This window comes from Musa acuminata, chromosome BXJ3-9 (assembly GCF_036884655.1).
Source record: "Musa acuminata AAA Group cultivar baxijiao chromosome BXJ3-9, Cavendish_Baxijiao_AAA, whole genome shotgun sequence".
NCBI classification, from domain to species: Eukaryota; Viridiplantae; Streptophyta; class Magnoliopsida; order Zingiberales; family Musaceae; genus Musa; species Musa acuminata.
In genome coordinates, this window is record NC_088357.1 from 10,583,029 (window position 1) to 10,606,583 (window position 23,555).

Below are 23,555 nucleotides of genomic sequence, written 5' to 3' on the forward strand. Positions count from 1 at the left end.
AATCCTTTCCTAGGGTTTCTCTGGCCCCCGAAACCCCGACCGCGTCCGACGACGGAGTGGGGGGATATGGCGGGGAGATCGAAGCAGTGGCTCTTGATCGGGGCGGGCGCTATCTTCGGCTCCCTCTCGACTGCTGCTCTCCTCAAGATCCTTTCCAGGTTTCTTTGGCTTTTCTTTCCTCGATTGATCTCGATTTGCACCAATTTGATCGTGCCTTCTGTCCATGTGAAACGCGTTACGATTTCGTCTTTTCACCTCACTGCCCACCTCAGTTTTTTCCCTAATGATTTGGTGCTTGTGTATTACAGAAAGGTTGGGAAGCAGCAAATCGAAAGACACTCCACTGACTTTTTGATGCATAATGGCATGAACGGTGCGTTTCTTTCGGTTTGTGGTTTACGGATTCATATGCTCGTTTGCTATTTGGATTCATATCATCATTGAAATTATTCAAATGTTTTACCATATATGGTGGATCATCTAAGTAGCACATCTCATAATTAAAAACTGTCGTATGGGATGTTCGACAACGTGTTTGGCAAGATTCAATACCGGGCCTCAAGACTGTGCCAATGGATATTTATAGGCGGAACCCCTTATTGATCCTTATACACTGACCAATCCATATCTTACTGCTTAGTTTGCTATTGACTTTGACTATACTTTGTTTCATTTTTCTTATTGTTTGTCTTGTTGCTGCTACTAGAGCTACCTTTTCTTTTTTTTCGTTATTGCTTCTTCCTCTTTATTGCTTCCTACCTTCTTTATTATTCATGATTATATTTCAATAGTTCACTTTTTTTTTTGCACGTGTGCTTTCACCTAAACAGGGCGCATGCTTGGTTGTTATTGTTTATCAGCTATGCTGCTTGTCAAATTGAATTAATCTTTTTGAGTAGCAAAAGCTTTCAAGTCCTCCAGGAAGCTTTTAATGGTTTTGACGATTTCTAAGCTATGTCTTTGTTTTTACCCCACTCATATGGCTATTCCTTCCATGCCAAATTGCCCAAAGGGAATTTATAAGCTTCTTCTCCAGGTTATCAAGATGATCAAGAAATCATTTCTGCCAGTTCTTAGTTTAACTTCTTCCTTGATCAATACTGCTAGCTTTAATGCTCCAAGAAACCATAGTTTCTTGATGTTCCTCTGGCCATAAAGCCTTTTGTCTCCTTTTGTCAAGCAACATTCATTGTGGGAGTTGACTAGCCTTATTGATAATATGAAGCATGCATGTCCACCCAAATTCTTGCCCTTTTCTATTTGCTTGGTTAAAATGGACCGCAAAATATCCCAACTTCATTCCCCTCTCTTTAGTTGTTTGCTCTTATATTTATTACTCAGCATTAGTGTTGATCAGACTCAAATTTGCCATAGTTTATTCGTGTTAACACTGAAACTCAAGGATACTGGTACGAGATATATGGCTCTAACTGTGCCAAACTGAACCAAAAAACACTCCTAGTTTTGGTAGAGATCCATGTTCACATGAGATTTGATAATAACGTAGTGTGTTTGTTGCCAACCTGATGCAAACCCCCTTCAGCAGACTTTGACACTGACTGAGTACAATATTTAACAGTATGCATGTGCTGGTCGAGTTAGTATTCAGAAAGAGAGAACCTAAAATTAGTTCTTCAAGAAATTTCCAACAACTAACACCCGACTATTCAATCTATATTAGTTTGTGTATTTTTTCAGTAGTCTTCAATCATTCTTTATTCTGTGTAGTTTAATAGGACTGCTTAAACAGTATGGTTCTTATGGATTTTTTTACAGAGAAGCCATTTCTCATTTGTGTTCCCTATTGTATGTTGTTTTAATTATCGTAGACACTTGATCACATGGTTTGCAGTACCGGTCCGACAGGCTTCCGGTACGCGGACCGCCTGTTACCGGTCCGGTACTGTAGCAGTACTGTACTACTGTAGCACTGCTACAGTGCTAAGCACGCCTGAATATACCGCTCGGTACATCTGGGTGTACCGAGCGGTATACCGTACCGTACCGGTACCGAGCCCAGGTCGAAACTCCGGTACGGTACGGTATTGCGAACCTTGCTTGATCATATGTGCAATTTGAATTGTCTGGTAACCCATATTTTTTTTGCGTAACGTTGTATAGGGAAAGAAAATCCAGCTGGAGAAGGCAGAACTGGTTGCCAGGATATTCATAATGGTTTATTGGGTTTTGATTTAGAAGATGAGGTGGTATGTGAGCAACTCACAAGGTGGGACTTGAGTACATTTTCTTATTTCAAAGCTAAAGTAATAGGATTTATATTTGTTGCTGCAATAGAGTTGCACTTACCCATATACTACCAGATGTATGAGTAGCTGTATTTCCTAACATATATGTTAATTCTAGTTGTTCTAAACAATTGGTAGAGAATGAACAACTTGTATTAAAAATGTTGGTTCAGAAATAAACTGATTAGTGGGTCATGCTTTCTTATGTTAAATATATCTAAGTTCTTTGAAAATTTCAGTAGTCCATTGTGGTTTATATACATGAAATACTTGGTATGCCACCCAGTAGAAATATTTTCGTCATTTAGGATCCAGCAAGTATTGGATACTATAGAGTGCCTATTGTACATAAATGTTGTGTTGCTTGCCATTTTATCATTTTCAGTCTGGAGTCTGTTATTCTTGAGTTTGTTGCATAACTGATTATTGATTATTTACAAGGTGATCATTCCTTCATAAGGCTAAAATGCAAGAATATTACTAGAATCTTATGAGTGATTTTAATAGGCGCTCGGGCGCTTGCCTAGGCGCTCGGGCGAGGTGAGGTGAGGTGAGGCCTGAGCGCCTCGCTTCATTTCCGGGCGGCGCGCTTCAAAGAGGCGCCACTTGGGTGCTCGCCCGAGCCCAGGCGCCGGGCGCTTCGGGCGAGCTCCCGGGTTAAACCAGGCGACCGAACCAACGTTTTAGGTCTGGTTCAGTCTCTGGTGCTTTAGTTGGTTCAATTGAACTAACTAAACAATCAATATCAGCCTTTTGCTCGCGACTTCCCAACCCTAACCCTGCTCGTTGCTCTCGCTCTCGCTGCCGCTGCCATTGTCGTCGCTCGTCGCTCCCGCTCCCACTCTCGCTCCCGCTGTCGTTGCCGTTGCCACTATCGCCGCTCGCTGCTCCTGTTGCCGCTGCCGTTGTTCACCGTTATCGCTACCGTTGCCGCTGCCACTATCGTCGCTCGCCGCTCTCGTTCCTGCTCCCGCTGCCACTGCTTGTTGCTACCGCTGTCGCTGCTACTGTTGTCGCTCGCCGCTCCCGCTGTTGCTACTCGCTGCTACCCCTGCCACTGCCATTGTCGTCGCTCGCTGCTCCCACTCCTGCTGCTCGCTGCTACAGTTGTCGCTGCCACTGTCGTCGTTCACCGCTGCTACTGTTGTCGCTCGTCGCTCGCGCTCATGCTGCTCACTACTACCATTGTTGCTATCACTGCTCTCAGTCAGCAACCTCGATCTTCCTCTTACTCACACTTTTTTCACTTCGTATACTGTTAATAGTATATTAACAGTATACTACTAACTGTATACTAGTAACAATATTTTTATTTATTAGATTAATAATATATTATTTTAATTTTAATACTGTTAATTTTTATTTATTTGAAATTATTGTTATTGTTTTGAATTTTTAGATTTTTTTGTTAATGTGATATTGTAATTTTACAAGATTTTCTTAATTTAATATCATATTTTTATTTAAATAATTATATTTATTAATTATATTATATATTTTTATATTTTAGCGTCTCGCTTCGCTCGGGCGAGTGCTTAGCGCCTCAGGCGTTTTTGGACTTTGGCGCTTAGCGTTTTTAAAATCACTGATCTTATCATATGTTTGCTGCTGGCACTGAAAGTTTAATACTAGCGGATAGCATTTTCTGCTTATCTTTCTCCAGCGTCATATAAATAAGCTCACCTCTCTTCAAATAGTTTTTTATTTGAAAATATTAGATAATTTTCTTCCTGTCATCATCTGTGTATTTTAGTGTTCCACTTAAAATTTCTATAATATGAATATCTACACTCTTTTCAAACCCTTAAAGATTACAACATTTATTCACTGCTTGGATGGTTTTAAGTGGTGACAAAAAGAGTAGAATTGTCTGTATGCTGATGTTCTCTTTTTTTATAGAATGTTTTTTCCAGCTTTTCTCATTTCTCTGTTTACCTTGCAAGTGCCACTTGAAGTCTCATAGCCTTTTAAGATATTGAATAATTGAACCAACATTCTCAAAACCGCCAAGATTTGTCCTTACCGGGCCATATTTACTGGTCTGACGCTGAACTGGCATGTGGACCAGTCCTTTTCAGACAACCTGGTTTGATCTGGGCTCTTTATTTTTTCTTATTTAGGGTTTATCCCCTCGCCTTCTCTCTTGATATCTTTTGCGTCATCTCCATCATAGTGGCTTCTGCCAGTCGCTAGCTTGTTTGACTGCTGTGAATGCTGCCGCCAGACCAACCACCTGGTGCTCCTCCTCCTGCCCCTCTTGGTACCATGGCATGTGCATACCACGTGTTGGTACGCTACCTGACCTCATCACTTAACCGTGATGAATAAATTAGGAATAAGATCAGCATTTTTTCAATAATTTTTTAGGATACATGACTAAATTACGTTTTGTTTATATTGACATCCTTTCTCTTCATCTTGAACAGTCCATTTTATTCCATTAATTGATTACTTTTGTAAAATTTAATGAGGCCAGTTTCATTATTTCGTTTCTCAATTTTCAGGAATATCCAATTCTTTGGCATTGAATTCCAACAAAAAGTATCGCAGTCATATGTTGTGGTTATTGGCCTTGGTGGAGTTGGTAGTCATGCTGCTGGTATGCTTTTAAGATCTGGTGTTGGTAGGCTCCTACTTGTGGATTTTGATCAGGTACCGTAAGTTATCTGAAAGTTCAAGCAAGGTTTCAAATAAGGATTTAAATTTTTGTTTGGTATGGTTTCTGTGATCGGTTGGACTGGCATGGTACCATTATGTCAGTCAGTATACCAATTTGTTACCATCTGGTGTCATCAGAAAAAAAAAAAAAGTTAGACACCAACAGGTACCAGCCTACATTGTTTGGTATCGATCCTTGGTTGAACTGCTAACTATTCGTCAGTATATCTGAGGTTTCAAAAACCATTCTAATACCAAATTTGGTTACATATCAAACTTGTATGACACCAAGACACCAAGTGGCATATTGCCTATTCCGTGGTCTCAAATGCCGGTGAGATTTGTATGTACGGAGTGGAATACTGGATTTGGTGACCCATTAAAGCAGTATAATAAGATACCAAGTGGTTTATTGCCTATACCATGGTTTCAAACACCTGTTAATTTTATATATACCATTCAGTATTTAATAGTCCGACCAAGGGCCGATATGAATCACTTAGTATAGGTTGATATTCATTATATTATTATTTTTCAATGAGATTAGGCAATATGGATCCATATTCTGCCTGACATACCATTAGAACAGCAATCTGACAACCTGGATTATATAGCTCGATATCGGTTGGTATACACTTTATTGTTATTATTTTTCACTGACACTGAGCAACAATACAAATTGATATATTTGTCCTATACGTTGTCAAATTATACAAATAACTTTTAAAATCTTGGTCCATAATCCTGATACCACTAGAATAATAGTAGAAAAGAAAAATGACAGGATATGAGATTTACAAGTTAGAAACCTTTCCGTTCTTTGCTTAAGGTTGGATGGAGATGGGGCCTCAATGTTGCTCAAAGCCTCACATGAAAGGATACTATTATTTAGCTTGATCTTTTCATGTCCTAAGCAATGTTTGATCTACCACACGAAACGGTACGAAACGGGTGATATGTATTGGTCTCCCCAAATGATTGGTACACTGTCACGGACAAACTTCTAAACAAGGTGTTTGATGTAATGCTTATGTATGTCCGTGTCTTTTGGCATGTTCATGCCTTGTACAGAATGTAAAGGGGCGGCCGAAGGCTTAATAGTCCCATTTTAGTTGGGTTGGTGGCCTCTTTAGGCTTGTAAATAAAGGTTGTGTCATGTGGACACGCTCGAGAGCTTTTCGGTCTGTAATGGACCATTTTACCCTTTGTTGTGCCACTGTTCAGAGCTTGTAAAGTCTGTTTGTAATTTGCTTTGTCTATGAAGTGTTTTTCGGACATGTTTGCTTGTGGATCCCGTTTGAGGCGTTCTCTTTAACCCGTTCTCTCTTTTGTTGGTCCTAAGGGACAATGGGAGGCTTCGGGGAGGCTGACCTTTGCGGACGGACGCGCAAGGGTGCCGCACGACTTAGGCAAAACCAGCTAAGTCCGTGTCATATGGTATCAGAGCGGGACAAGCACTCATAGAAACACTTGACATGCAAACGTGGGGGACCTAGCGTGGCTGCGTTGAGGGCAGTCAGCACATGCGCGACCGTTTGAGGGAAAACGGGCATGGAGATGTAGGGAAAAGAGTCGCTCAGAGGAGCGGGCATCTGAGATTGGCATTCAGAGGAATGACCAACCCTTCGCGCAAGAGGCACCACGAGAACAGGCAAGCTTGGAAGAATCTGGAGCGCACAAAGGTTGGGATGGCTGAGTTTGAGCTACGGCTCAACGTTGACAACTTTACTTGATGGTGCTCAAGGCAAGCGAGGCGCTTGGCAAAAGGACGAGACCATGCAAAGTGGAATGAGTTGCTCAGCGACCGAAAGAGTTGTGCAAAGCTCACAGAGGTGAGGGGAATTGCTAACTCGAAGAATTCGGTACTCATGCATGGGCTTGTATGCGGACGATGGATTGTTCGTGGCCATCCCAAGGCGACCGAGACTCGGCGCCATGGAGCATTGAAACTTTCTCTTCGGCATGCGAAGGATACGTCCGGAGGAGGCTGAAGTGTGCAACGAGTTCAGCATGTTGCTAGGCCTGGAGGGGTGCAGCGGTGGCTGTATTGACGTGGAGGCGCAATCTAGCAAGTGCGTTTGCAAGAGGCAGAACAATGCACAGTTTGTTCAGCAGATCAGAGTAGTCCAAGGGGATGGTGGTCTCCGAAACGAAGAGAGATGTTGCTCCAACGGGACAGTTATCCAGGAGGGATAAGTCTCGGCTCTCCAGAGGGAGAATCATGTGAGACGGACTTCACATGTTGAGGAGGAGTACCTCACAAACAACAACTCCACGAAGCTCAATGGACCGAGCAAGCAGCGAGGAGTTGTCACATGATCTCGCTCGAGAGAATGCATGGGTGGATGCATTGCGAGATCAAGTGGGGGAGCGACCTGAAGCAACTTAAATGAAGGCACACTTAGAGTCGATATGGAGATCGGACTCAAGGGAGGGCTGACCCGTGGAATGGTGGGCGTGAGGGCCACCATCAACTCAATGCAAAAAAAAAAAAAAAAAAAAAAAACGAGGAGCGGAGCAACTTGGGGGTAACTTGGCGAAGTACTCAAGCCGCTTGAAGGGAGCCAGCATAGAAGTTGGAACATGGAGCAGAGGCACAGTGCTTTCCTTAGACAGAGGTCATGGACATGAACTCTTGCAGAGGCAAGAGTAAGATCATGTTGTTCCATGGGTCCTTCATTCTGACGGAGCAGACTCATCTTGCATGGTGCCAAAGACGAAGGGAGCTTCGGGGCACATGCACCTTATCTCGGAGGAGCATTTGATGGAGGAACTAAGGCGACTCAATTTGCGGAGGTGAAATTGAGTTCAGAAGGCCTTAGCACGGGGCAAGAGGATGCAGAGGCGGGTACTTTTGAAGAATATGCCATAGTGTTGCCATTCGAGTTGCTATGAAGGAAGCGGTGCGCAGCGGAGATTGTGCTGGTAGGGGCAGAGGCCCAGGATCCAGGCAATGGTGCACAATTTACAGCGAAGTCGGTGGACTTCGGGAGCTTCTAGGCGACGGACTGTCCTAGAGCGGTGCTTCATCTAGGTGTGACCCAAGAGTGGGTGGATGAAGGTCGATTGCCAAAGGAGCGAACAAAATCGAAGGTGGAGGAGACCCTGCGATGTATTGGCAGAGGCCACACATGGAGGGTTCACAATTCGAGTTTATTCCACAAGGATCAGAATGCAATGGAGATGTCACCAGGAGGCGACATGGTGCAGCGGATCGTGGTGGGACAGTTCGTGGCAATGCGATACACACGACAGAGTCCCGGGAGGGACTAGATCATATGGAGGTATGATCGAGAGCTACTGGGAGCTCCGCTTTGGTGAACAACACGACGGCAAGAAGGGCTATGGATTCAAGGAGTGAAGGCCATGGTACCGCAGAGGTGGGTCTTCCGGGCGTGCACCGAATTTTGCATCGGATGAAAACCTTGGTCATCAGCATATGGGGGCTGGGTTCCACCAAGGGAAAAGTTCGAATGCAAGTACCAGTGAGTCCCATGAGAGGGACTTGATCATGCAGAGGTATGATCGAAGCAGCTGGAGAGTTGGACTGCTCCAGAGCTCATATTCGCTTAAGGGAGCCCGACAAGTCAGAGGACAAGGTCGAGTAAGCGAACGTTGCTACCAAGGAAGCTAAGGAGAACAGAATCGGTGCAAACCCTACAATGTGATGGCAGAGGCCATACATGGGAGTTGTAGTCTGTATTTCCATCGACCAAACAGATTGCTTGGAGAACACAGAGGTGTTGAAGCAGGAGGTCGAAAGGGGCGAGGAAGCGACGACAAGTCCAGAGGGACTTAACTACCCAAAATCAAGCAATCAGTGAGAATGGAGGTGGACTCAGAGGAGTGTCACGAAGGCATATCTACTGATTGTGAAGAAAAGGGATGTAGATGCGAGGCGACGGATAGTAGGGCCATGGGCATGGCAGCGCCATGGTACCGCAGAGGCGGGACTTCCGTCAAAGTCATTGATCCCTTGCTCTCACGGAGGGAGAGCGCTTGGTCGTGAAAGGGGCCGAGGAGGTGGAGCATGGAGAGGCAATCTCCAAGTACCGAGACAAGGCTGAAGGGCAGAGGCCAAGAAACTTCGTAAGACCGGTGTCAACAAGTTTCTCATCAAGATAGCCGTAAGTGAAGGACTTCGGGTCATGCAAGAGTGCACGACCAAGGAACGAAGCAGGCAGTACGTGGTGCTGTACCTTTGCTACTCAGTGGAGTAGGCGGCAGGGTTGATGGAGAAGACGGTACAATCCCAGAGGCGACCTCATCTATCAGAGAATTACTCCAAGTTGGGGTGAAAACTTCCTGCATTCCAGAAGTTCAATGGCATTGAGAAGGTGAATCACAGTAGCTAACTCAACGCAAGGAGTGCAAACACTTCAAGTGCTTCAGAAGTGTGAGCAAAGAGCAGGCGAAGGCCAGTAACCAGCTCGATGCAAGAAGTACAACTTCGAGGAGGCGGGCGAAGTCAAGTAACCTTTGCCTTCTCAACTCTTAAGAGAATGGGCGAAACCGAGTACCCCAGTTCTCTTATCTATCTAGCAGAGGAGCTCTGCACAAGTTCAAAGACCCTTCGAAGATAATGGAAGACAATAGTTGTCAAATCCTCACCAACGGTGATCAGTGCTACTGAGAGTAGATTGTCCGCTTCATTTCCCAACGAAATGCCAATCGAAAGCGGAAGTGATGCGAACCTACTTGGATGTGACAACTAACTGAAAGAAGAGTCAATGAGCAGATTTTGTGGAGGAAGGACCCAAAACTTCAGAAGTTTGCGAGGCGATGCTCGTTAAAGCTCCAACAAGCATCCACCCAGTTCAAGCAGCATGTGGAAATTTTGAGAAACTGGCGCAGTAAGAATGGTCTTTTCCTTCATTTGGTGGATCCGCAGGAATCAACGAGGATCAACACAACTCAGCCAACCCCACACCAGAGTCAGAGTCATTGGCGAGTTGAAGCAGCATGGCGGATCAAAGGTTCGACTACTCAAAAACAGCAGCGGAGAGCAGCTGGGAGCCAGGAGGCGCATTGCAGCTGGAGCAGAAGATTGAAGACTCAGCAAAGGCGAAGAGTTGCAGTGTTCACAAAGGCTTCGACGAGGACGTCGAAGGGATAAGTGGGGGAGAATGTCACGGACAAACTTCTAAACAAGGTGTTTGATGTAATGCTTATGTATGTCCGTGTCTTTTGGCATGTTCATGCCTTGTACAGAATGTAAAGGGGCGGCCGAAGGCTTAATAGTCCCATTTTAGTTGGGTTGGTGGCCTCTTTAGGCTTGTAAATAAAGGTTGTGTCATGTGGACACGCTCGAGAGCTTTTCGGTCTGTAATGGACCATTTTACCCTTTGTTGTGCCACTGTTCAGAGCTTGTAAAGTCTGTTTGTAATTTGCTTTGTCTATGAAGTGTTTTTCGGACATGTTTGCTTGTGGATCCCGTTTGAGGCGTTCTCTTTAACCCGTTCTCTCTTTTGTTGGTCCTAAGGGACAATGGGAGGCTTCGGGGAGGCTGACCTTTGCGGACGGACGCGCAAGGGTGCCGCACGACTTAGGCAAAACCAGCTAAGTCCGTGTCAACACGGACCAACTTGTTTTGGACGGTACGTAGGACAAGCTGGTACAAGTGATATATCAGTTGATATGGCCGATATGGTCAAAACTCATGCTGTGATACACGTCGGAACTGGTTGGAATTTGATTGATGCCGACTCAAATCGGGTCAAGCTTGACCCCAATGATCAAATTGACCATTGGGGGCCTCTTTTGGAGGTTTATCCTCTCCCTTCTCCCTTTTTCATTCACTCTCAATCTCATTCACTCCCTCACTTGCACTATCTCACACTCTTGTTTGTGAGAGTTTTTAATTGGCGATTAGTGATAATCAAGCTATTGATTTGGATAAAGTGGGATTTGAACTTGGGATCTAGTGAATGTTCTCTCCAATTTGAAGGTATTTAGCTTCTTTCCATGTTTCATATATCATTTCATATAATTAGAAGTGTATTAAACTATTAATGCATATTTACAAGGATTAAACATGATTAACATCATTTTCTTGTGCTAGTCCTGGTTAGGTCTATTGTCTTCCATTTAGGTCCAAGTTGAGGGTATGTAGGGTTAATCATAGCCTTATGCATTTACTTAAGCCTCATATACACTCGATTCTTAATTAAATACAATAAAATTACCAGTGAATTAGGATAAAAAACTTTTAAAAAGATTTTTTTTTGTGAATTTTCGACCATTTTCCAGCCTTTTTTCAGAAGACCGTTATGCACTAGTGTACCAATATATATGGTACCGGTATGTACCGGGCCGCCCATGGACTGATACCATCTGTTGGCACGGTATGACGGTCCTCAGTCCTAAATCTCTAAATTGAATGCCTTCTAACTGGTCTGGTCCCTTTTAGGATGGTCTAAGCGACACAACTTAAATTGTCCAATCTCCATATGAGTTTTCAGTAAGCAGCTGTCGGTTACTGCTTCTGGTTCTTGACTGGGCTGTAAAAAACCCAGTTAGGCTGGTGCAGTGCAACCAGTATTTAAAAATTGTTCTCATGTACTTTTTCATTCTAAACTATTTCCTTGTATTTTTAGTTTCGGCCTCTCCTTTTGCATGAATTATTGATTTGGTTTTGTGGGATTTTGAATAATAGGGTAGTTGCTGACGTCTCTTGTTCTTCATGTATCTATTTAATATTTCTTACAAGCAAATAAGGGGAAACATAAAGGAAAATGATAATGGTTTAGAAGAAAATGATAGAAGCATTCTTCCGATTGACATATCAAGAGATTGTTTTGTCAAATCAGATCTATGAAAACCAAGGTTGCATGGAGGAAAAGTTACCACTTTGCCAAGGCTGATTCTCTCCCTTTTGTAATTGTCTCTTAAACCAATTTACTTCCACTTTGATACTGATGATGTAACTGCCTTACTTTTATAGCATAGCAACGATTACTCGAATGTTTTGTTTCTTTCAATCTAGATAAGATGACCTTTCTCTGTGTATCTGGAAAATAAAAGAAATCTCGTCTTCATGTCAAAAGGTATCACTGTCATCATTAAATCGCCATGCTGTGGCCAATAGAGATGATGTTGGAACCCCAAAAGCCATTTGCTTGCAAAAGCATTTTGCAGCAATATTTCCAGAGTGCATTGTGGAAGCAAGAGTTCAGCTATATGATCCATCATCTGAGGAGGAAATTCTCTCTGGCCACCCTGATTTTGTTCTTGATTGCATTGACAATATTGACACCAAGGTAATCTTTTGTAAGAAGTGGCAATTTTTGGGCCAATACATGGATTCTATAATTGCATTTTGGTCCCACTTTTCTCATAATATATGCATTATCAGATGATGTATGCTATCATCATCCATTGATGGGCTTCTTTAAGAAAACCTCCACAGTATGTACTATGGATGCTTTGTTTCTTCTGTAGGTAATACACTTAAACATGCAGACAATGCTTTTCAATTTTTCTTTGGTTTGATCATTTATTTGCACATAATTTTTGTTTTGACATGCCATGTGCGATAAATTTATCTAAGAACAGATTTTATATTTCCTTGTGGAGTTTTTATTTTACTGGCATGAAGGGTGTATAGATATACTTATCTACGGTCATCTTATATTTCGGCTCATGATGCTTGAATAATGCCATTTTGTTTTGCATCTCTTGTTATCGTTTGATTTTGTGAACTTTTTCTGGTATTTTAGTTTTTGATGTTATATTTTTTCTTTGTGTGCTATGAGTGGTTTCTATAATTTTTGAATTAATTTTATGATTGTTTTTTGGTTTAACATGCAAATTGCCTTTTGGAAGCTCATTTTCACATAAATTTGAAGCATGGTTACATTCTTCATGTTATTTATACATTTCCAATGTGCAAAAGTTGGTTTAGTGCATCAGTTTCATATTCTTTGGTAGTCAAACTAGGTAATTTGCAATATATTCCTAGCTAATGATCATCCTAGAGAGAGTAAATTATCTGCAAGTTCTAAAATGGTAACTAAATTGAAACTTAAGGTGGGATACATAGACTTTACTTTATCAGGGCTGTTTGCCAACACACATCTTTTCTTCTGAAGTCTGTCAAGGTGATATTTGAATAGGTCTTACATAACAAAAGTGGCTTATAGAAAAATTTGGTTTTAGAATGGGAGGAGAAAGGAAGACGATCCTTTGCTAACAGCCTAACACATTGTTCTTTGTTGTCCATGCACCAAGAGAGGAGTTCTGAAAGTTTGATAGGGAAAATAATCAAGGAAGGCACTGGATTCTCTACCAATGCCACCACTCTATGGTTCATGCAGATACTTCTGAAATGAACTTGGGAAGTTTTTGGAAAAGTTGCCACTTGTTCATTTTATTTTCAAGATCAAACGATGGAGAATACTTGACAAGGGAAGAGATTAAGCAACCATGGATTCTATGCTTGGTTAACTTCCATGCCTTAAGTCTGCAGTTAATCTAGATTGGTTCTTGTACATCAGAGCCGTTCTGGAATCTGTATATATACCTGAAGATGTTTTTCACCTAATGCTGTAACTTAAGTTTGTTATGAATGTGCACAAGTCAACTACATTGCTATTGACATCTGAGAAGTATATCTCTCCTTATTAAGAGGTCATGAATGAGAAGAGAGAATAAAATACTTGATAATGGCATTCTCTGGTACTGCTGTGCCCACATGCTAATATTTTCTCTAGTCAGTTGCAATTACCAAAGTATACATAGTCATATTAATTTTTGAATTAATGATTGTACTTCAAAGATGGTCAAAAATATGTTGAGCTCATTCATGTCTATATTGTTGGCATATGAGTTGGTATTTCAAGTCAGTCTATGAAATGTTGTAACTTTGTATTTTTTGGTTTCTTTGCAAACAATTAAGTTAGCAGATTACATGTTAATTCTTTTAGCTCCTTGAGTCACCTTTTATTACGGGCTTCATTTTGGGTTCGTCTTTAGTATTTTGTTTCTAATAAGTTGATCATAAATTTTCATATATGCACTTCATTTGGTTCACCTTATCTGATTATATTATATTGCTCCATAAAATCAAATGTCAAAATTCTCTCGTTGTTGGAACTTGACATATGATTCTATCTTGGTTAAGGGAAAAAATTGAAATGCTAGTTTGAGATGCTACTATTACATATTCAGTTTTCAGATCTACAGAGCTGAACTGATTAGTTCCTGATTAGATTCATTATCCACATACAATAGTCTTTAGAAAACAATTAAAATGAGAAACTGCTATTGAATTTGGAAGATGATGATAAAATTTCAGTCACAAAGTATTGATCTAATGGGCATACTACTTGGGTGACAGTCACTGTAATATAAGGTTATAAATTGGAAATTCTTTTTTCCTCTAGGCTGATTACTTTTATCTAACAGGTTGCTCTTCTTGCTGCTTGTGTACGTAGAGGTCTGAAGGTTCTTTCTGCAATGGGTGCCGGTGCTAGAGCTGATCCAACACGAATTCGTGTTGCAGATTTAAGGGAGTCAACCAATGACCCACTGTCTCGAGCGGTAATAGTCTTCTGTGTTCTCTTTAATTTTCTCTGTTGAATTTTTTTCTCTTTTCTTTGTCTACCAGTTCAACTGGCATTATATAAAATTATAAATGCAAGTTGGATGGCGAAGCACATTGTATCTTGTTGAGCTGTTTTTTGGAGTTCTTTGTGTTTCATGAACCTTTGTTAGGCAGTACTCAGATATTTTTTCCAAAATTTCACATTATTCACATCCTAGTGTTTGGCTGGTGAACGAGATTTTAAATCCGAATAATTTCCCACCTCGGAATACTTTAGGTAGCATTTGGTTGTGCTTGGGATTGGACTCAGATTCAGCTGGACTTGGAATGGGAGTGATCAAATCTGGCAACATTCATAAACACAAGGGCTGGTATTTGAATCCTTTCATCATGTTTGGTTTATATATTATGAGTTTATATTGTTAAGTATATAAAAATCAATATATAATATATATATTATTATGTTATATTTTAATATAATTTTTATTATTTTTTTGATTTTGTATGTTTTGTATCATGTTATATTTATTGGTCTCTAATATGATTCACAGAATGGTCCTGCTTGTTAGCAATGTATGCTTAGTTTTAATACACAATGGTATAAGTCAAACTGCACTAAAAGAGATCCGTATTTTGGAAGATCATGTTAGTGGGGCTCTCCTTGGTTGATGAACTTTTACTCCTTTCCCTTTTTTCATAATATTCTTTTTACAATTACATTGTACTCTTTTTCTTGTTATATTATATTGTAGTTTATTTATATTTTGATAATATTTTTTTTTGGTACAACTTTTTTATTTTACTACTGTTGATGTTATATAACTTGAAAATTATTAATTTATTCTTATATATTTATCTAATACATGTTGACATTTATCTCATTGTACATTTATTTTATTTTAGTTTTATATCAGACTTATGTTGGTCCTCGACCAGACTGGCATATCTCTAGTAAAAGAACTGAGATAGTATGCTGACACACGCTGTGGCATGTCTGAAACCCTAGAAAACCTCAAATTTGAAGGTGTTTCCTGCCTTATTAGAGATTAATATAGATGATTCATATAATTCAAGTGGTTGAAGTATCAAAATCAAGGTTTGCGATTTCGAATCGTACTGCTTGTACTGGGCGGTCCACTCGATAGAGCGGCTTAGCTATGGTGAGGTTGAGGGAGAAGCATCGAAGAAGGAAGAAGAAGGAGAGGGCGTTTAAAGAAGAGGGAGAATCGGGAGAACCTTGGCGCGAACTTGTTTCCACGCCTGTTCTTGATCCCGACCCGGCGCCGTCCTCCCTTGATGATCCCGATCCATGAGGTAACGACGAGGAGAGTAGTAAAGAGGAGGATCTGGAGGCATAGGGATCAGGGGAGGCGACGACTAGAGCAGCGGAAGAGGCGGTCTTCATCGCCTCGTCTACAACTCTACGACCTTCTTCTTCGCTGCGCTCTTCGCTGAAGGCCGGAGACCTCTACGGCCTTCGATGTCTTCTTCTCCGAATGCCGCAGATGACGTGACGAGGAGAAGAGGAGGAGGCGACATCGTCGAGGCTGCATACGCCGTTTTTCTATATATATATATATATATATATATAGTTGTACTGCTCGGTACAACGTACTGTACCAAGCAAAGCTCAATACACCGGTACGGTACAAAATTTCAAACCTTGCTCAAAATAACATATATTAAATTGAAGCATGTAACAAAAAAGAAATATAGGTAGGGGAAGTAAAGAGCACAATCATATACTGTAATACACAAATAAGTTATAATAATATCATGTACCTCTTCCTTTTCACCTAAACTATCGGCATGATTCTATGGTGGGTGGGTTGGGATTATTGAGCTAAATGTGAGGTTCAGATTTTCCTAATTTTGAGGAAAGATTCTATCAGAAGATTCAGAACTTCAATTCCAACGTTCTCCTTAAGATGAGTTTCTCCTTCAACTAAATCTTGAATTTGGAAGAGATTTGGGAAGTTTGGAGAGAAACTAGATGAGGGAAGGGAATGAAGGAGCGTGGGAGGGAGGGAGGGAGGGGGCAGTCACAGTTGACCCCTAGTGCTGATCTATGTTTTTTCTCTTTTTTCAGAAACTATGAAGTAATGGAAGTTATTCTTTTCCTTGTGTTCGAGACCATTTCCTGGTATGGAACAATATATATGATTTGTGCTTTATACGACATGCATCAATTAAGTGCTTTTCACATTGATGTATGTCTAAACTAGCTTGGTTCCATTCTGGTAACATTGCTTGTAATAAGGGAATCTATTTTAGATGAACTGCGATGGTTCTAGCATTAGGACGGCATCAACAAGTATATTGGAATATTCTAACCAATGTTTGTTTTTGTGAAATGCAAATTTTAACTATCTCCACTAATGTTTGCTACTAGGATAATGATTTTGATGCATTAACCTAAGAGATCTTAAGTACTTATTCCTTGTTTTGACCATATTTTATATTTTGTTTATGATAGACAGCTTATATTATCCACAACTAGTTTGACAATAGAAGTTTTTATCATACTTTTGTAGTTAACCAGTTCTCCCCATTCTTTTTTCTATATTTCTTGAGACAGGCAGAAAATCCTGCCAGGATTTGACCATTCTGAAATAATTTTATCCATTGTTGTTTAAAGGTGAGATACCGTTTGAGAAAAGACCATGGGATAGAGGGTGGAATACCTGTAGTATTTTCTTTGGAGAAGCCAAAAGTGAAGCTGCTTCCTTTTAAAAGTGTAAGTGGAGAAGAAGAAAACCCATCAGATTATCAGGTTAGGAAATTCATATATGTCTTTATTTCTTTTTTTGATTGTATATTTGATTCTGATAGTGCATGATACATGTTGTTATGTTTACCAAGAACTACAAAGGAAATCATTTATTTAGAACTTAGAAGTTGGAAGATGTGATAATGTATAATATCACACTATTCAGCTCATAGCCAACAATAGATGCTCACTTTTATCAGTTATAAATGATTTGAATATTTCTCCTAGGCAGTTACGGTAGCTGCAGTTTATTGTTGTAGGCAAAGTTTACACTCTTGATTCTCTAACTTCAATTGAACTTTGATTCCAGATAGTTCCAGGTTTCAGGGTCCGTATCATTCCTGTTCTGGGTACAATTCCTGCAATTTTTGGGCAAGTGATGGCGTCGTATGTTGTGACTCAGCTCTCAGGATTGTATGTTCAAACTGAACCAGTGGTTAATTTGGATATAGATCATTATCGGATTCTTCATAACCGCCTTCTTGAGCATGAGGAGATAATTTATGGCTCAGCCACTCAAGTTATGGTATGATAGCCATGAGGAAATGTTTTTATATTTTATCTGTTCTGTAGTTAGTAATCCAATTTTCATAAATGTGGTAATATATGGTAGATTATTCAAAATCTAGGATTTGGTGCAATCTCTGCTTGCTATTTGGAACAATCCAGAAACTTTTGATTCGTATCAATCAAGTATATAAAGAATTAAATATGAATATATTAGAGAGGAAAAAATGGAAGAGGGGACACAAAGAGGTGTCGATCACGTTGGAATGGTGATGAAAAAGGACACAGTGATATTCCCTTGTGTACTCGTCCCTTGTTTACAATTCATTATTCTCTGCTAAATTTAGTATGAGTGGCCATCTCTCTAGACAGTCTTTATGAACTCGTTCCTTAAATACTTGGGTTTTATGAGTAAGGCCTACAATGATCACTCGTTCCCTAAATACTTGGGTTTTCTTTTGTTTAAACATGGCTGCAAACTATAGAAAGCTCCAGTCTTTCTTCTTTCTCTTAGGATGTAAGGTTAAATATCCCATCTTTTCTCTAAATAGTCTATGAATTATCCTGAGTCCTTCTAGCATACCTCAATTTTTATTAATGACATTTAAGGTTGATGTTGAAGAAGTAATGTATGTCGTCAAAGAGTTGTGGCATGGAAGAAGTGCAAGAGATCAATCTAAAGATGTTGGTCGCAAAATGTGGCGGTCTGTTAATGAGTTAATGCTTGTAAGGTATGTATGATTGCTTGATATCTTTTTACTTGAGTTCTAAGTATTTGAGATTCAACTTGTGTTTCTTTGCTTTGTCTTTGATCTCCAAATATTTGAGTAAGCTAGACTCTGTCATATTAATTTATTTTACATGAGTTAATTTTCTTTTACCAATTGATTTTTCAATGTTATGAATAATGCTTTAATTAAGAAACTTTATGATAAATTTATCACTATTTTTGTTAAAGATCAAAAGTTGTTTCATATGTCAGTCAACGATACTGTTTGTTGTGCTGTTGTCACCACTCATTGTAAAAAATATATGCCAACTTTGCGGAAAGCAAACTTTTTAGTTATTTTGATGGATATGTTGCTGGAGTTACTCATACAATTTCTTCAATCAATTGGATCATTAAAATTATTTCAAACAAATTATAATGTGTATGACGTAGATATTAACGTCTTTTAGTTTGAAACTGATTCTTGGAGATTCTCCTAGTACAAGATCCAACCCACATAGGTAAATTTTCATTTCTGGAAATGTGGATTGTGAGCTAATCCTTCAAATATGTGTGCAACTTGCATCATCCGAACATAGTTTATCTGAAATGCATAAGTGTTGGGAGCAGTCCATATCTTTTTCTCTCAAGAGCACCAAATTGTGTGGATGGAGGCGTAATATAGTTAAGGAGCATTTATCAAGTCTTCATTATTGCTTAAGAAAGAAGTGGAAGAACAAAAACACACTTAAGCTGTTCTTTACATAATGTTTGTACTTTGTACTTATAAATTTATAATCACCAAGTATAGCCAACTGGAAGTGATGCTTGAAATACCATTGAGTATTTCCTTAACCACAAAGCTCGACCATTGTTCTTTTAGCACATGTGATATATGACATGTAATCTCCGTGGACATAATTATAATCCCACTTGATGAAAAAAGGCTTTACCTTTTTTTGTTGACAGTACACCTCACTGCACAGTTTTGGTAACCAATTCATGAAAGAAAAGGGTTGAATGGGACATATAGAAATTTTGGTTTGGAGTGATTCATTTTCTCAATTTGTTGGATTCATCCTTATGTAGAGTGTCTGGAGCATCTCTAGATATATGACATTTCATAGGAAGGCCTTGTGTAGGGAGGGAGGTAGAGGGAGCATATCTAGCTTGTTGGCATTATTCGTGTATTATCCACATTGCTGCTATTGGAGCAAATTGTACAACCACCTACCAAGGAAGTTGAATAATTATGGAGTTGTGGCTACTGGGTCCAGCAGCGGTCAGAGAGATTTGCAAGTGGTGGCCACTGAAAGATAAAGACTTTGAGGTCGGGAGACCATGACATAATCAAGTTGTAATTTCTAGGTATTAGGATAACAGGTGCATACAAAGTTGTAGGATCCCATTGATCCATTGGTAAAATCTTCCTCCTAAGGCAATTGACACCTGTTACTTAAGTTATATGACATAGTTTGTCCAATTCAATTTGGTTTGGTTGTCTTCTGTTTCTACTGTATGTAGACTGAAGTCAAACAAAAACTTAACTGACTTTTTGAAGAAACTGTATTTACTATTTAGCAACTTGATCGGTAAACTCCACTCATTTAGTTTCTCAATTTGTTTTCTCCACCTGACTGCTGTATTTGTGTTACTAAGTTGGAAATTTATCAAATGTTTAAGGTATGTGACTTTTAGTGTTACATTTTGGACTTTTATAACTCTTAGAATCAGGTTCTTGGCCAGGCATAAAGGCTTTGTTGAAAAGCATAGTTCACATTATTGTCTGGTTTTAATATGATATTCCCTGCCTTTATGGTATTATCTAGGACTGATATGATATTGGGTCATTTTTTGGTTTTATAGGAATAAGTTTGATCAGAATTGACCAGAATCCATTAAAATTGACCAGAGTTGGCTGATTGTTTAACAATTTTGACACCCTCAAAATAATAATACAATAGAAGAAAAGTAAAGCGTATAAGAGCTGAAGTGGAAGAAAGGCAAAAAAGAAATCTATGACTTTGTCTGTGAGATGAAGCTGACACTGCTATTGTATTATTTGATATTTGCCACAATAATTTCTGGAACCATTTTGATCGTTATCAATCACCATTGTTGCAATTCTCATCCGTAGCCAGTAAAAAAGAGAGAATGATGTCCAGAGAAAAAAGAGGAGGGCAAAGTGCAACCCTTATCTTTGGAAACAGATCCATGATAACAGAATTAGATCTCACAATGAATCTGGAATTTTATAATACTCTTTTTCAAATATGGTTTTTCTTTATCCGAAATATATTTCTAACAATTCATGGACTTCATGATTAGAGAAGTTTCTGGCTACAATGAGGTTCATCAAGTGGATAAATCTTGAGTTGTGTATGATATCTATCTAAAAATTCTTTACTACGTTAATATGTTCGTACAATATGATCAATGCTAAATTATTTTCTTGGCTGATTCTCATCCATTGATTCAAATCCAATTGGTCCTGTCTATCCCATATGTATAGTCCCTAGTTGATGTTGATACAGATAATGGTCTTTGAAATTATGCTGAAAATATTCCTAAATGTTGTATATACCTTTTGTATGAATGTGCTTGCATAAAATGGAAAATGAGGTAGATTTTTCAATAAATTCACAGAAAATCTATAAGCAACATTTTTAAAAATTTTAGTGATTTTCATGAGGATTCTCTCTTTCTGAAACTACAGTAGTTAGAATTCTCGATGGAGCCTGACATATCTTTGTTGCATGTTACTGTTCTTGGCATCTATATTTTCAGCCATAGCATGACATTTTGTTGCTTTCGATAACAATAGTTAAACAAATGTTTCGCTATTCTGCTTTCATTTTTGACTGCACAGCTGTTTCCTAGTAAATAGAAATTGCATCTTGGACTGCAAATTTAATACAAGGCTCCTCCAAATCTCAATTTTTGACATGTAAGCTGTTGGAAATTTGATTTTTATTGATGATCATGTAGTAAATAAGTAAATTTTCCAGGTGGGACAAATCAAAACCAGCTACAATTTCAAACTTGATACTTCTGAAACTTAACGAGGTAATATTTTTGTATGATATATGTGAGATGTAAAATCCAAGTGGTTTTCTTTAAGGTGCAATCTCCACATCCAATAGAACTTGAAGCTTTATGCATCTTTTTGATGTTTTATTCTCATTAATGTGCATAAGGAGCTATGGTAATAACATGGAGGTACCTGATATATCCCAATAATATAAAAATAGATTCACTGAACAAGCTTGGAAAATCCTTAAACACCAATTTTTAGATTAAAAAATTTATGCAATTTTGCTCAAGTACAATTTAAATCACAATTATGTGAATAATTGCTTCCATATATTATAACGGATAATTGCTATGTTAAGAAATTTGATGGCAATGGATGGATATGTTGCTTTTGATCTGCTCTAAACTATACTTTGGAGGACATGAAAAAATAAATTCTTTATTAGTTTTGAAGATTCGAAGAAAGGTCAAATTGATGATGCTGCTGTGATAATTTGTTACAGACCAATGAAAAATGTACATGAATAAGTAGGGCTTCATGCTAAGGAAAATAATATAAGTAAGATGCATGGACTATAACTTCATGAAGATCCACAGGATACTTGGACCGAAATTGATAAGATATCAAGTAGAAATCTAGATGCAGATTTGCTTATTGAAGGTAATTATTTTTTGCTAATTAATACTGCAGTAGTTGATGACCGGGCATATACAACCATGTCTTTTTGTCACAAATATGTTCATGAAGAAAGCAGAATGTATAAGTGCATTATTTAGAGGCCATTTTTTTTGGGTAAAGCAACATGGCCCTATTTCCATCTATTGTTTGTGGTGAGGCATGCCAAAATGGTTCTTTATTTATGTTAATTTTGTTCAAAATATATCTCCTCTCTACTTGATTATGGGATTATCCTTTGGGTTACTATATGCACAAAAGTTGGTACAGATCTAGCTGGTAAACCGGCCAATACTTAATAATTTTGATGTGCTGCTCTGCTGCTATGGTAAAGCAAGTAACCTATTAGAGAACTTTCATTCTTATCCACCTTTGGCTAGTGTTCAATTTTGTTTTCTTTAAGATGTATTTGCTTCCCATGTTTCCCAACCATTCAGACCAATAAGCAGCTTTCTGGTTTGCGCAGGTAGATGCACATGAATCTACAACTATAGACCATATAAAGGGGGAAGAACCTGAATTCTATTCCATGGTGACCAGCGTGCTGAATCGGACTGCAATGGATTTTGGTCTATGATGTTGGTATATTTTTGCAAGCAAAATAGCGCTTTTAGTGCTTTGTTTTCCATATATTTATAGCTAGGAATAAATTGGTTATGATACTATTGGTTCTGCTCATAGAAACACATGCGGTGACAGTGCCAACAAAAGAGACCGAACTGCAACTTGGTGCACCTTATCCTAGATGCAAGTCTATCCTGTTTGGTCAGTCAAGAATCTAGTCAGAAGCTTGAGATATCGAGGTCCTAAACGAGCATTGCAAATTTTGGCATGTAGCAAATCAGCAGTCAGCTACAGTGATCCACCTGCACAATATCATGATCCATTGGATCTTGCCAAAACTAACAGTCCAATTTAAGTGAATGTAATGTTAGAAGGGAAGATTCAGATGGGTTCCTGTCGATGTCATTTACTTGCCTATGTGCTTCAATATTTTTTTTATTTTGGGGGTGCATATGTGCAAGACCATGACCATCTTTAGTTCTGCTTAAATTTAGATGAGCTATAGATCGTTTTCTTGTCACAGAGTTACTTTTCTCAAAGAATCACAGTACTTTTTCTTTTTATTGATGGGAAACTTTTATTTTCTTCATTTATTTTGTCAAACTGGCACCTAATTAAGTACTGTATTTGCCAACAATTGCAGCCTTAAATTCCTTTTTTTTGCCAGGTTAGTGGCATTAATCCTCTCTTGTGAGGAAGGAGGCCCCAAATAAGAGACCGTTTTTGTTTAGGAACATTGTCAACTTGCTAACCGAACACTCTGCCATGCCGAGGGGGTTTTAGTTGGGAATGTTAATAGGTAAGACCTCCTTCGATCTTTATCTAATTTATACATAAAAGTTCACAAA

At 39.2% G+C, this 23,555-nt stretch overlaps 1 protein-coding gene across 4 annotated transcripts; it reads left to right on the plus strand.

Moving 5' to 3' along the window:
* Positions 1 to 23,227, plus strand: LOC135649866 (tRNA threonylcarbamoyladenosine dehydratase 2-like). Of its 4 annotated transcripts, none has more exons than XM_065168778.1 (12): positions 1 to 158; positions 309 to 373; positions 2,122 to 2,227; positions 4,751 to 4,898; positions 11,951 to 12,163; positions 14,310 to 14,444; positions 17,087 to 17,221; positions 17,529 to 17,744; positions 18,335 to 18,456; positions 21,443 to 21,500; positions 22,610 to 22,725; positions 22,825 to 23,227. In XM_065168778.1, the coding sequence occupies exons 1-11, from the start codon at positions 67 to 69 to the stop codon at positions 22,718 to 22,720; spliced, it is 1,401 nt and encodes a 466-aa protein (XP_065024850.1). In that variant the 5' UTR covers positions 1 to 66; the 3' UTR covers positions 22,721 to 22,725; positions 22,825 to 23,227. The 4 variants fall into 4 exon arrangements, 2 of the variants coding, with proteins under 2 accessions (XP_065024850.1, XP_065024851.1); XM_065168779.1 differs by having other exon boundaries at positions 22,610 to 22,721; XR_010501411.1 differs by lacking the exon at positions 21,443 to 21,500.
* Positions 23,228 to 23,555: the final 328 nt, after the last annotated feature.